A 14,389-nucleotide genomic window follows, 5' to 3' on the forward strand; every position below is an offset into this window, starting at 1 on the left:
AAGACATAGTGTCTAGTCCAGGGTAGAACACACAACAACTGCTTTTGTTCTCTGCGTTCCCTTAGGAAACACATAATTTTCACTTCATTCATTTCCTTTCCTTTCCTTTCAATTTCCATTTCATTTCATTTCATTTCATTTCATTTCATTTCATTTCATTTCATTTCATTTCATTCCTTTATACTTTGAGAGTGAGTGCACACAGAAAGAGGGGAAGAGATCCCATGGAGCCTGTCAGCGCAAAACCCGACGTGGGGCTTGAACTCACAAACCTGAGTGGAAATCAAGAGTCACACCCTTAACCGACTGAGCCCCCCAGGTACCCCAACAAATGTGATTTTTACAAATCCATAAAAATCCTACCTGGTTATAGAGTCTTCCTCAGCATTCTTATCTCCTCCTAGAGAAGAAAGCAAAATACATGTTAAATCAACAATCGAAAAATAGAGGAAATTACAAGTGTACGGCTTATGATTTGTTAAAAAGTATGCCTTTGGGACCACACCTGGAAACCGCACTACACTGAATGGTAATTATACGATTGGTAGGGTTCAAGCACTAAGAAATCTTACTTTCTCCTCCTTATTGACCAAAAGCAAGAATAGGTTTTATCAGAATTTGACACCTACAGGTGAACCGATGTTTCCAATGACCATCACTGACTGACTCTATGACACTGGAGAAAAATGGTATCGTTAGGAGAATGATGGTCGTAAGCTGACAATGTCAAACTGAAACTACCATGATTTTTCTGGACTTCCACTACTAGAGGAGTTAAAAGACAGTATCTTTATTTTGCTCTAACACGGCAGAACTGCCCCAGCCTTCAGTAGAGACTGTTCACTTTTAGGATGAAACACAGCCTCACAAAGTGTGCTCTATAGCTATTGTCCTTTGCAGCATGGCCACACCATAGCAAACACACTCTTCCCTGACCTTATTTCCAATGGCAAGGTAAGTAAGAAGGATTTGGCATTCCGCTTTGATAAAGTTCTAACCTCTTGGGACTGTCTTCTTCCATTGCTAGAGCGTCTGTCTACACCCACCGCACATCACAGAGGAGGATGATCCCAATGTGAGTGCTATGTAGTGGTTCATGATGTCATTTTTCTCAACCCTCCCCATTAGGTGACACACAGCTAGAGAAATCATGCTTTTTTTCATGGAAGGCATAGGTCATCAGATCCTCTACTGAAGAGCAACAAAACAAAACAAAGGGCAAAGAATATCTTGAATGCCGACCTTCAATTACCAGGGAATTTTAACTTTCTAAACATTCAAAGATATCCACCGTATGATTCTAACTATATGACACTCTGGAAAGAGCACGGCTATGGAGGTAAGGGTTGGGGTGAATGAAGGGATAAAGGGGTACAGCACAGAGGACTTTTAAGGCAGTGAAACTCTTTCACACGATACCACAAAGGTGGATTCACATCATTACACATTTGTGAAAACTCATAGAATCTAGAACACCAAGGATGAACACTAATGCAAATTAGAGACTGGGCCTCAAAATGAAGAGTTAGTGTCCATACAAAATGCACCACTGCTCTCAGGGTGCCTGGGTGGCTCAGTTGGTTCAGCATCCAAGTCTGGATCTGAGCTCATGTCATGATCTCACAGTTCATGGGATCAAGTCCTACATCAGGCTCTGTCCTGACAGCACAGGATTCTTTCCCCCCTCTCCCCTGCCCCTTTGCTGCTCACACACATGCATGCTCTCTTGCTCAAAACTAAACCAAGGAACTGAAACAAATATACTACTAAAAATGGACCACTGTCGTGCAAGATGTTGACAACAGGGGAGGCTAGGTGTGTACAGGGGTATGGTATATGGAGACTCTGTACTTTCGATTATATTTTGCTGTGAACTTAAAACTTCTGTAAAAATAAGGCTTCTTAAATGCATAAAACACCACCAACAACAACACATGGTATCCACTGAAGCTACTCTTAGCATATATTAACGCATGATACAGTCACCTTGAAAATTAAGACAGAGATCAAAGTAACACAATAGGGGGACTGTCTCCTATATGGAAGTATATGAAAATACATACAGCAAAATACAAAAATACAAAAGTTATTTGTATACTTAGGCAAGAAAACACTTGGTGAATATGATCAAATATCTTGTAAGTATAAACAGGGATTCAGGGGCGCCTGGGTGGCGCAGACGGTTAAGCATCTGACTTCAGCCAGGTCACGATCTCGCGGTCCGTGAGTTCGAGCCCCGCGTCAGGCTCTGGGCTGATGGCTCGGAGCCTGGAGCCTGTTTCCGATTCTGTGTCTCCCTCTCTCTCTGCCCCTCCCCCGTTCATGCTCTGTCTCTCTCTGTCCCAAAAATAAATAAAAAAAACGTTGAAAAAAAAAATTTAAACAGGGATTCAGCACTATGAATCAAACCTGGGTTTTCCATATAATTAAGAGATTTTATTCTAATTTTAAGTCGAAAATCATTACATTTACCATATGTAAGAGTCATAATGAAAGCTTAGCCACATAAAAAAAGATTATAATGATCTAATATTGCCCTAGTAATTTTTGTGCAAATACCTACTTCATATGGATGATGAAACTGAAACCAGTACCATGGTAACCATCATATTACTTGCTAGTGCAATAAACTCTTAAGGCAGCACCAAAAATTAAGTCAGGGCTATAATTCCTATGCAGAACAGGTTTCATCCAGCGGGCCAAAGAGGGCTACCCTCAGAACATCCTGCTTGAATGACTGGCCCTTGGTGGTTCCCTGGGATCTTGGATTTCAGGAGGGTTCCCACCATTCCCTAGCTGGTTAAGAGTCGCTCACTCTGCCTAAGTGCTGGTACAATCAATGTGCTTCAGGCCGCACACTTGATTTCCTTCTGGACACCTGGAATTTGGGGACATGCTAAGGAGAAGATGGCTATGTGATTAGCATTTGATGAAACCTCGGGCACTGAGTATCCATAAGCCTCGTACTGGCCGACAACATTTCACTTGTGCTGTCCTAATTTCATGCTGGAGGAATTTAGCACATCCTACTAACTCCATACAGAAAGGATTCCTGGAAGCCTGCGCTTGGTCTCCTCTGGACTTCACCCCATGCACGATATTGCTCGGTGCAGATTGGCCTTTCCAGCCTGTCCCCATACCAAACCACAGGCACGAGTACAAGTATATGCCGAAGTCTGTGAGCTCTTCTAGTCAATAATCAAATCTGGGTGTCGTTAGGGTGCCTCCAACACAACTGAGTTATACGAAATTTCTATTATTTGGGTTGATGTCTTACACGTGGTTACAGTCAGAAGGTTATGTCACAGAATACCTTTCCTGGAAACTCTTTTTCTTGGTATTTGCCTTGAAAAGTCCTACATTCCTATATATCCATTTGAAGAATGGTTTAAAAGGAATAGATGAAATCTTGATGTCAGAAAGCGTGCAACAAGCAACAATCCTATTTTACTCAGAAAAAAAAAAAGAGAATCTTGGTGGTTGCCACTATGTTCTACCATATACAAGTTCCTCTCAAATATGAAAAATCAGTTAACTTTCTCCCACACACTAGGACTTAGTTCATTTTTTCTGGCAGATAGGAATCAAGAGAAGTAACAGGGATTGTTCTAGAAAAAACAGACCTATCAGACCCAGTATAAAAACATACTACTGATTATAGTTTTTTGTTTGTTTCCTTTCCTTCATTTCTTAGAAAATTAAAAAATAGTTCACCTATTAAAGGCAGTTATTGCCAAGATAATCAAAAGTCATAATTACTGTGTCCTCATTCCCCCTGCTCTCCTCTGTTCATCTGATAAAGTCCTACTCATTCTTCATGTCCAATTTAAATGCCTGCACACAACCTGGAAACCTCGGAATCTTCTGAGAGTTCTCTCTCACCCCCTAACTTTTTAGAGTCAGGAATCACAAATTCGTATTAACTATACTGTTTCGGTCTCTGCTTTATCTTTCCCCTGCCAGCGCCCTAGTCAAACATGAGTTCTTAACTGATGATTTTCGCAGGGAAAAAAAAAGGCACCAAATATTATTCTTATTTCTTAAATGATTAAAACAAAGTTAACCAAAACAAATGAGAAAGACACAAGGCCCAGAAAGAAAAATTAATGGAATAAATTGAACCCCCTGACGTTTTCAATCTACACAGCTGAAAGTTTCATAGTGGCCTAATACTAGGCTAAGGAAACAGGAGCTTCCTTTGCCTCCCAGTCTCTTTATGTGGTTTCCTATAACCTATCCTCCATATGAGGCTTCAGCAAACTACGGCCACAGGCCAAATCCTACCTGCCATCTGGTTCTGTAAACAGTGTTTTCTTGGGGCATAGTCCCATGTCTTCACTTGCATACTGCTATGGCTGCTTTCACACTACAAGGGCAGAGCTCAGAGACCACATCACCTAAAACATTCACTGGCTCTTTAGGAAAAAGGCTTGGTGATCTGTATTTTATGCATCAACCGGAGTGTCCTAACTCAAATCTAATCCTATTAGTCTTCTGCCTCAAATCCTCCAAAATCCCTGCATCAAATACTGCTGGCTCCCTCCCTAAGAGCCATTGCACAGTCTTCATTCTTGCTAGAGAATCACAACTTTATTTGGATATTTATTGTCTCCATACACAGAGAAGGTGGCCTCACCCCGGCTTCAAAAAGAGAAAGGATTATTCTAAGCCAATCACAGAACCTGATTTACCAGGGACCCGTTGCGAATGAGTGTGTGACCTAACCTAGTCTTTAAGATGTTAGAGGAAGTCTGCTGCAAGCCTCTTCCTAGTGAAAAGAAACACCCAAAGGAAAGCAGTCCTTCCCACCCACTGGAAGTTGCCGTGCGAGAATGTGACACCTGGAGCCGTGGCTAATTAGCCACCCCGGAAAGGAGAAAGAAAAAGACCACCAGCTCCAAAACTGAACAAGAGACGACTGGCATCCTGATGACATCACTGAACCATCAAAACGTTTCTGGTTCCTGCTGTTTTAGTCACTGTTAGACGTCACCCATTATTTGCCGCTAAAAGCATTCCACCGAAGAAATTGCCCGAGGCCTATCGGGGAAGATCTACTCCTTCCTACAGCACTAAGAAACTTCCGTAAGCTTGTCTTCCCTAGGTATTCACCCCATTCCCAACCATTGTCCTAGCACACGTTTTCTACCAGCAAAACCCAGCTGCTCATAAATCCCGCTAAGGTCACTCGCACACCTTCGCCTCTGCACTGCTGTGTACCCCGCCAAGCACGTAATCGTGACAGTTTGCAAACACTGTCAAACACACAAATGTCGGCCCTTCTGCCTCTCTACCTGGCAAACTGAACGACTCACTCTGCACGCTTACCGTCGATTCTACCCAGTCCTTGAAAACTCGGATTCCTCACCGGGAGCTTACGGTACCTGGAACAAATGCCAACACAAAATAACAATGATCGCTACAAGCTCTACGAGACTCTGGCACCTAGTAAGCACTAAATAGAGTAAATAACACAAAGGACAGTGCTGAAAACAAACTCCTGGGGTGCAGAGCCTGGTTTGGGAACGTTTGTATTCTACAACAACAGGATAACACTTAGCAGCTAACAGGCACTGAAGAGTTACATGTGAAGTGAACAAATGGACATGAATAAATTAAATTCCTCTGAAAATTCTTCTTAAAAACCACAGAAACTTTTCTGTTTCAAAAACCGCAGGGACAGCTCTCTTCTGTTATGAGCACCTTAATGATCCCAACGCTGTCTGCTCGATCTTTGGATCCATCTTTGGAAGCCCCTCCCCCAGGATCGCGCCCCGAGCCCCCGCCCCCGCCTGCGGCACCCACCTCCTTCTTGACGGTGCGCAGCAGCCTCTGTCGAGGGTCCGCCTCTGTGGGACGAGACGAGGGGGCACACGGTCAGCCCCGCGCTGGGGACGGGGCCGGGGCTGCCGTCCCGCCGCCCGCTCGCCCTGCGCCCGCTTAGCTGCGGCGCCGGAGGCCATGGCCGCGCGCGCTGCGTTCCAAGCCCAGGCGGCGGCGGGGCCTGCTCTCTGGCTGCGCAGCGTCAGCTGCGTTCGGCGGGGCCGAGCGCCCGGTTACGTCAGGCCGCGCCGCGCCTCCGCCCGCGCCGCGCCTCCGGTGACCCGCCGCCGCGCTTCCGGTGGGGCGCCGCCGCCGCCGCCGCGCTTCCGGTGAGGCGCCGCCGCCGCCGCCGCCGCCGCCGCCGCGCTTCCGGTGAGGCGGCGCCGCCGCCGCCGCCGCCGCGCTTCCGGTGGGGCGGCGCCGCCGCCGCCGCCGCGCTTCCGGTGAGGCGCCGCCGCCGCCGCCGCCGTCGCCGCCCCGCTTCCGGTGAGAGGCCACCGCCGTTGCCGCCGCGCTTCCGGTGAGGAGCCGCGGCCGCCGCCGCTGCCTCTGCCGCGCTTCCGGTGAGGGGCCGCCGCGGCCGCCGCGCTTCCGGTGACGAGCCCCCGCCGCCGCCGCTGGGCTTCCGGTGAGAAGCCGCCGCCGCCGCGGCCGCCGCGCTTCCGGTGAGGAGCCGCCGCCGCTGCCGCCGCCGCGCTTCCGGTGAGCCGCCGCCCTGCCGCGCTTCCGGTGAGGCGCCGCCGCCGCCCGCCGCGCAGCCTGGCCCCTAGCGTGAAGGTCCTCGGGGCGTCGCATTTTCGATTTTAACAGGGCCCCTGGGTGGCTCAGTCAGTTGAGCATCCGACTTCGGCCCAGCTCACGATCCCGCGCCTCGTGAGTTTGAGCCGTGTGTTGGGCTCTGTGCTGACTGGCTCAGAGCCTGGAGCCTGCTTTGGATTTTGTGTCTCCCTCTCTCTCTCTGCCCCTCCCCTACTCTGTCTCTCTGTCTCCCAAAAATAAATAAACCTTAAATTTTTTTTTTTTAATTTTCCTTTTAAGTAATCTCTGCACCCATTTGGGGCTCATCCTCACGACTCCCAGATCAAGAGTCACACACTCCATGGATCGAGCCAGCCAGGCGAGCCCTCATTACTTTTTACAAAATCTAACTCTGAGAATATATTTATTGCATTCACACCAGTGGGGGCTGTGCCTAATTCCTTATAGATAGATAGATAGCGACCCTTTAACATTGGGTTCAAAGAGATTGGGAGGAATCCTCCTTTTTCTTAGAGAGACTTAATAGACATGGCTTAAGACAGGGTTTCTTAAACTGGGCTCTGTTGACATTTTGCGCAAGGTAAGTCTTGTGAGGAGCTGCAGGATGCCTTACAAAGTGTTTAGCTGCATCCCTGGCCTCAGCCTGCCAAATGCCAGCCGTGCCTTCCCCACTGTTGACACCTTAAATGTATCCAGAATTTGCCAGAGGTCCCCTGGGGGCCCAATTTCTCCCTGATCGGGGACCACCAGAAGCCAATATCATGTGTCCCAGAGAACTGGGAAGGTACTCTCTCCAGGTACAATAATCTAGTATGTACCTGAATTAAGTAACAGTAATATTGGACTAATGGGGCATTGAGAGGATGTGAATACAGTGAGTGAGAGAGGGAAACTCCAATGTAAGTCTGGAGGCCAGGATTCAAGGGGAGGTGAGGGGAGCGCTGAATTCTTTTAGTTAGTTTAAATGATTCCTATACGGTCATTAAATTAATTGGTTTCTCACATTTTAAAGGAGGTGGCCAAGGAGATAGCAAGATGGAGAATTTAGATGATTAAACCATTACTGAGTGCCTACCATCCAATCCATGCTTGGCAACACGGATGTGGTTTTGTCACACACTGACTCTGGGTCTGGAGATTCCAGGCAGAGATGTGATTCTCAGGACTCAGTCTGACAAAGTGGATTATTTCATTATGTTCCTAAAGTAGAGCCTAGGAGATCCTGAACGTACCGTCCACTCTATTGCTGTGCTGTGAATGATCTCTATCTCCACTCTCCTCTATGGTAGCAACCAGCTCTGAGCGGCTCTCGAGCCCTTGAAATGTGGTCGCGTTTCATGTGTCACAGTGGAAATCTTAACATTTTGGATGTATCGGATCAAAAATATATTACTCACATTAGCTTCACGGTTTTTGATTTTCCTTTTTCCAGTGTGTTTACTGGCAAAGCCAAAACTATGTATGTGCTTTGCATAATTTTTATCAGAGAACAGTGACCTAGAAGGTGGAGAATTGTGCCCTGTTGGAATCCTGAAAGTCACCCTTGTCCTGGGTTCATGTCTAGGCCAGGTAGTACATGCAGACAGAACGGGGGATCCTGCTAAGTCTGGGTCCTCCTTGCATCTCAGCTCAAAGCCCTGGACATTTTTTTTCTTTTTTTGCGATGTAAATACATATCTTTATTACTTAATTTTATACATTTATAACATTTATATTAATTTAATACCTTCCCTATTGTTTTTCTGAGTAAAACATACATACAATGGCAGAGTCGAAAATCTTAAGATTTAGGACATATAAAATTAATAGAAGTCTGATTCTATCATTCAAAAAGAACACGATAACATTTCTGTTCACCTTTCCCATATTGACACAAGAAAATTTTACCTTAGTTTTAGTTGAAATTTTTCTTTTTATTTTCTTAATGTAAATATTATTTTAATTACTATTTTTCATTTTATGACTTTTTCTATATGTACCATCCCGGATTCTGAACTTCTAGACTAATTTGGTAGAGAAAAAACATGTGATTAATGTAGCTGATAGTTTTTTTATTAAAAACACAGGCATGTGTGTTTCAGGGAAGAGCTAAAGGTAAACTCCTTGTCCCACACCTTTGCTAAGAAAATAAATATGCCTTCTATGTAATTACTCTACATCAAATTGTGTTTATAGTTAATGGGTCTATAACCTGACTAAATTACTTTAAGATATAATGATTACTTCTAGTATTTCATCTGGGACAAATTTTGAACTTCATTCTAGAGGTGTCCTTGGACTGAGGTTGGTAGAAATGGGTATGGATTGTGTTTTAAATAAAAAATGGGACCTCTCTCTATTCTCAAAATATTCTCTTTTTCCCTCTTCACCCTGAAATTTTGACTAGTGATTATAATTGGTGTTGGAGGGGTCAGGTCATTTCCCTTCATGTAATTTATTTTCAAAACAGAGAATGACAACGTGTGAGACCAGGATTCAGCTTTTGAAACACAAGCACTTAATCTCCAATGGTGCCCCTGTCTCTGTAGAGATGCACCTGTCCACCCAGCAGAAGTTGGACGGTGTGCACCTGCATTCCCCATGAAAGCTCTGTTGCCATGGCGATGAAATGATGTAAGATGCCCGTTTTTTCCAACTGCCAGTCTCTGAGCTGAGCAGTTCAACTCTGATAACGAGTGAGTTCTCAGATCTGTACCTAGTGTCTTCGAAGATGGGCAATCTGATTTGTTGCTGCGGTGGTATGTTCATAAAGATCTTCTTAACACTGTCTGCTACTAACTGGACAGTTAGCTGTTGCTCAAAATATTTTTTCATGGTTTAAAATCTCCTCTCTCTATCTGGTCGTACGGAGTTATGGATATGTTTTGTAGTTTTGTTTTATCTCTTGATTTTCGGTTATTCTATCAAGATAGCTCCCTTGATATTTTTTCTCCATTGAGAAAAATGGACTATATCCTGCACCCCTTTCTTGTCACCACTAGGTATTCCTAGGAGAAAACATACGGCAATGTCTATTGTAATGTAGGATCTTTTAAAACTCCAAAAGTATGTATTCAAATTACTCATTACAGAAATGTAGAGTGGATCCAGAATGGTTGATATGGAAGGTATCCATCATTGTTTTTAACATGCTTTCCCTATACTCTTTATACCAAAAAGGGGTATTGGGTTCAGTATTTGGGGAGATGTGTTCCTTCATTCACATAAAGAGTTGTCCAAAGAGACCCGAACAATATGAGAGTTTCAACCATTTGTGGCCCCCAAACACACATTTACTTTTATCCTTTGGGTGTTATCCAGAATTACACTGTGTACATTGGATCACTCTGGAGAACAATCATGAATATTTCTGGTCAAGGGTCACAGAGAGTGGGATCCAGGGGTCACCAACAGCTTTTTTTTTCTTTTTTCTTTTCTTTTGTGTTCCTTTTTCTTTTATGCCTCTGATTCTGTCAAAACTAAATTATGTTGAGGTAAAATGATAGTTTTTAGGCAAAGCAAAGCAGCTGTGTGTCATAGAACAATGGTCTGGGAACTCAGAGTCCCAGGTTTGAATCCACCTCTGGAACTTGCAAAATTGTAAGGTCTCGTTTAATATCTATACCCTCTAATGAATCTTTCTGACCACTTGTCATACACCGCACACTTTCCATGCAATAATTCATTCAATGCCATCACAAACATATGTGATGGTTTGTTACTCTTCCTACTTCTCAGGAGGAGAAACTGAGGCACAGAGATTCTTGTGTCCAGGGGCATGAACTCCTAAGAGTCAGGATGTGAACCCAGGCCTGTAGTCCCAATGCTCATGCTTTAACTACTGAGCTGCACTTCTACTTAGCCATGGGATCACTGGCTGTGCAAAGCAATTCCAGCATGTGTGTGTATGTCAGGAATCACCTGGACCAAGGAAAATCCCACATGCTATCTACTATTATGAGGTAGTCTCTGTGGTCCCATAGCCCAGGGAAACTCTCAAGCCAGATTATTATAGAACTTGCCGTAGTCACTAATATGAAAAGGATCTAGAAATCTTACATGGTTCTGGTCAGTTCAAAGATTCTGAAAGTTTGGAGGCACAAGTTAGGAAAACCTGGTCAAATTCTGCCAGTGCTGAGCTACTCCTCAGCACTTGGCCTGAGTCCAGTAAGGACTGAGGAGATCCTTTAGAGGTGTTGGATGGCATTGTCAATACGAGTGAGCCCTAGTAATGCTGAAGTTCTGTGAGCCTACCCGTGAGACAACGAAAATGAAGCCTCAAAGTACCAATTCACGATGAACCTTGTGCCATCACCCTCATCGCTGCTCCCTTGTACAGCTGAGTTAGAGAGCTGGTCAGCGCCTGCTCAGTCAGTTTCATGGTGTGGTCATTCTTCAGGACACGGCACAAATCTGATTAAGAATCGGGAACATGACGGGCTGGTGCCTTACTCAGCTGCTGGAGCATGCATCTCTTGCTCCCTGGGTGACGAGTTCAGGCCCCGTTGCATGTGGTGTGTGAAGACTCATTCAGGAAAAAAGATCCAGGGACATAATGTAGTATATTCGGTAACATTATCAGCATGAGCCCTAAAAACAGCTTGATTCCCAAGAACTACACGCTTTAGGGGCCGTGACCAATAAGAACTCAAACATTTGATTACTAGCCCGGTGTCCATCCTCCTTGTCTTGACACTCTCACCCATGCTCCAGTGGGGCCTTTGCTCCTTAATGAACTATCCCATTGCTTGCTAGTAAATGAAAGCCAATAGCTGACATGCTTAATGAATACATATCCGGGTAGCATCGCAAGGCAAGACTAGAAGAAAAATAGCACATAATTAATAATACTGTTTGGTTTTCAGTGGTGGGCTTTCCTTATGTACAATTTGTTAATCATTCATGAGCTTCATAACAAAGGATTTATGATTAAACAACACAGACTGCTGTGCCTAGATTTGAATCTAGTCTCTCAGTAAAGGGTTGGTTATAATCACCTGGGAGAGTCCTTAGGGAGAGTCATGGCGGTGGAGGGGGAGGAGCCTTCTCCAGGCCGTGGGTATGGAGGGGTCCATCTAAAAGGAGATGGGACATGGGCCCCTGCCACTGCAGGGTCTCAAGAAGGATGAGGAGTCCGTACAGATCAGATTTTGGGGAAGGAGGAGGAACTGGGAAGGGGCCCACTCAGAGCCAGTACAGCCCCTGCCCTCCACCAGCCAGGCCTTAGTCCTGGCTGCTCAGATGGCTCCACAGACCAATAGTCAGTGCCACGTTAAGTGTCCCAGCCTACACTCAATAAACCATCAAAGCACCAGCCCGATGGGCCAATTTGGCAGTTAATTCACAGTAGCTGCTCAGCCAGGCTTAGTCAACTGAAGGGAAGCTAATTCTGGGCAGAGCCGTCACGTGACAGTTGGTTTGGAATGTCGTGGCTTCAGAGTCAGCTTGGGAGCTGAGCAGACCCCTGGCCACTGAAAGTGGCCAAGTGGCCGTTGGGGAAGGCTCCTTGTGAGAGCCCTGGTAGTGTGGAGGCCGGGTGAGGATGGCCACTGTTGGGCTTCCCCTGCTCCTTCAGAAGGGCTTCACTTGGTGGTAACTGCATTGTGCCTTGGGTCAGGGGTTGAAACCTAGAGTTGGGAGGCTGAGTTAGGATTTGCACTTTTCTCCTAGCTTAGGCACCTCCTCCAGGGCATCAACTGTCTTCCACAGAGACCTTGGGGAGGAAGATTTGATAAAGAGACTGGGGGAGCACCTGGCTCAGGGGTTCAAGGCATGATCTCAGGTGCCCTGGGAAGGTCCCAGATTTTCAGGGATCTCTGTCCCCGGGCAACATCTACATTCCTATCCTGGACCTCCCACTCTTCAGAATAGTGAATCTTGGTGAGTCACTTAATCTCTCACAGAAAATATGGGTCACAGGCCCTGCCCTCTCTGCCCCACGGGGTTGATATGGGGATCCCAGGAGGTGGTAACAGGACTTCCCCATGAGCTGTAAAGCGTCCTAGCCATGGACAGGATGAAAAGGAAGCTTCCATCCTCCTTTGTCCTGTAGCCATCCAAGTCCCCACTCTAGATTCAACCACTACCAAGTGTTTAGGTTAATGTTCCAGACATTTAGTGACTGAACACTTAAACACACTGCTTCTGAACCATCGGTCATTTTTTTTCCGAAGACTTTTCCTGCATTTAGTCACTTTCAACTTCATACCATAGCACTAGTAAGCAGCCCCTAAGAAAGTTTTCATTGTGCAGTACAGGGAACTTAGGCACAGCCCAACAGGCACCAACCCCATGCTCTCAATGACTGGATTGTTCTGATTTCTATACTGTCTCACCCAGATAAAGGTATTTGCCCAAACAGTGTCTGTTGGGGCTTTTCTTCTTTTTCTTTCGTGGTAAGGGGACTCAACCTACAAACTCACTCTTACTGATTTTCAAGCAGTTCATCACAGGCCCTATGTGGCAAGGTAGGTTTCCAGAACTGACTTCTTTTGTATAAATGAAACTTGGTGCCCCGAACACCAACATTTCCTCCCTTTCCCCTCCCTCCAGCCCCTATTCTATTCTCTGTTCCTATGCATTTGACTATTTTAGGTTCCACATGTAAGTGTCATCCTGCAGTGTTTGTCTTTCTGTGTCTGGCTTATTTCGCTTAACACCAAGTCCCCCAGGGCCATCCATGGTGTCACAACTGACAGGATTTCCTTCCTTTTGAAGGCTGAATAGTCACCCATTGTATGGACACACCACATTGTCTTTGTGCATTTGTTCATCAATGGACCTTCAGTTGTTTCGCTATATTAGCTTTTGTGAATGCAGAACACGGGAGTGTAGGTATCATTCAGAAGACCAGATTTCAATACTTTTGGATGTGTTAGCCCAAAGTGGGATTGCTAGATCAAATGGTACTTCTTTTTTAAATGTCTTGAAGCACTTCCATATTGTTTTTTCATATTGACTGCGTCAGTTTACATACTCTGTTGGGCAACTTTTAAAAGGTCATTGATTGATTGATTGATTGATTGATTGAATGATTGATTGAGGGAGCGGGGTGGAATCCCAGGCAGGGATTTGATCCCAGACACCTTGAGATCATGACCTGGGTCGAAATCAAGAGAGGGACACTTAACCAACTGATGAAATAATCAATATGGTCAGGAAGATCGGGCATTCCTGCTGGAATCAGTGTGGAAGCTACCCTTAACCCAGGTTCCCTGCAGGACAGAGGCTTGATGGTGTGGAGAAAAGACAGATTTCTGAGGGGGAAACCTGTGTCTATGTTTACAGTGAGAGAAGACAATGTATTCACAGTGCTGTTGTGTGTGTGTGTGTGTGTGTGTGTGTGTGTGTGTGTGTTTGAGACAGGCAAAAACTGAGGGACAGGGAAGCACACAAAGAGAATGAGACACACTCATAAGAGAGAGAGAGACAGGTGAGAGAGAGAGGAGAGATGTGTGTTGACCCAGGAGACACGTACCACTGACACTACACATTACCAATGTCTACACTCTCAAAAAACTACTCATACTGCACACGCCAAGAAATACACTTGAGCGTGGCTCCTCAGTACCATTCAGTCCATGCAGGTAACCAAAGCCTCTGTATGCTCTGGCCAATGTTCACATGAAGAAAAGTCCCTGAGTTATTCTTGAGCACCACCAACAATATACTGAGGTATATTCTGTGTCCTTCTAGGTGTCCGAAACGAGGAAACACTGCGCGCCAATCATGCAAGGAGGTATGAGGTTGCTGCTGAGGTGAGCTTGCCAGTATTTCCCTGAGAAACACAAGTGCTATGTTAGAGTCTTTCCAATCAGCTTCTGTGGTA

General features: G+C 45.5%; 2 protein-coding genes across 15 annotated transcripts in view; one reads left to right on the forward strand and one right to left on the reverse strand.

The window, feature by feature from the left end:
- LOC122478332 (ankyrin repeat domain-containing protein 26-like) overlaps positions 1-6,140 on the reverse strand; it is a 28,970-nt gene extending 22,830 nt beyond the window's left edge. For 3 of the 5 annotated variants that reach the window (XR_006295940.1, XR_006295941.1, XR_006295942.1), the window contains exons 1-2: positions 5,806-5,915; positions 364-400 (exon numbers count right to left, since the gene is read on the reverse strand). Coding sequence is in view for 2 of the 5 variants with exons in the window: in XM_043571957.1 (XP_043427892.1) it covers positions 364-400; positions 5,329-5,384; positions 5,806-5,963 (251 nt within the window). In the remaining 3 variants the exon portion in view is untranslated. Of the gene's footprint in view, positions 1-363; positions 401-5,328; positions 5,385-5,805 lie in introns of all 5 variants that reach the window. The other 2 variants (XM_043571957.1, XM_043571958.1) reach the window with 2 other exon arrangements.
- A 2,907-nt stretch (positions 6,141-9,047) lies between these two features.
- LOC122478347 (serine/arginine repetitive matrix protein 1-like) overlaps positions 9,048-14,389 on the forward strand; it is a 74,216-nt gene continuing 68,874 nt past the window's right edge. For 3 of the 10 annotated variants that reach the window (XM_043571974.1, XM_043571975.1, XM_043571976.1), the window contains exons 1-2: positions 9,049-9,320; positions 14,257-14,318. In XM_043571974.1, coding sequence (XP_043427909.1) covers positions 9,293-9,320; positions 14,257-14,318 — 90 coding nt within the window. In that variant the 5' untranslated portion in view covers positions 9,049-9,292. Of the gene's footprint in view, positions 9,321-14,256; positions 14,319-14,389 lie in introns of all 10 variants that reach the window. The other 7 variants (XM_043571979.1, XM_043571981.1, XM_043571983.1 and 4 more) reach the window with 5 other exon arrangements.

The sequence above is a fragment of the Prionailurus bengalensis genome, unplaced genomic scaffold (genome assembly GCF_016509475.1).
Source record: "Prionailurus bengalensis isolate Pbe53 unplaced genomic scaffold, Fcat_Pben_1.1_paternal_pri Un_scaffold_51, whole genome shotgun sequence".
Lineage (NCBI taxonomy): Eukaryota > Metazoa > Chordata > Mammalia > Carnivora > Felidae > Prionailurus > Prionailurus bengalensis.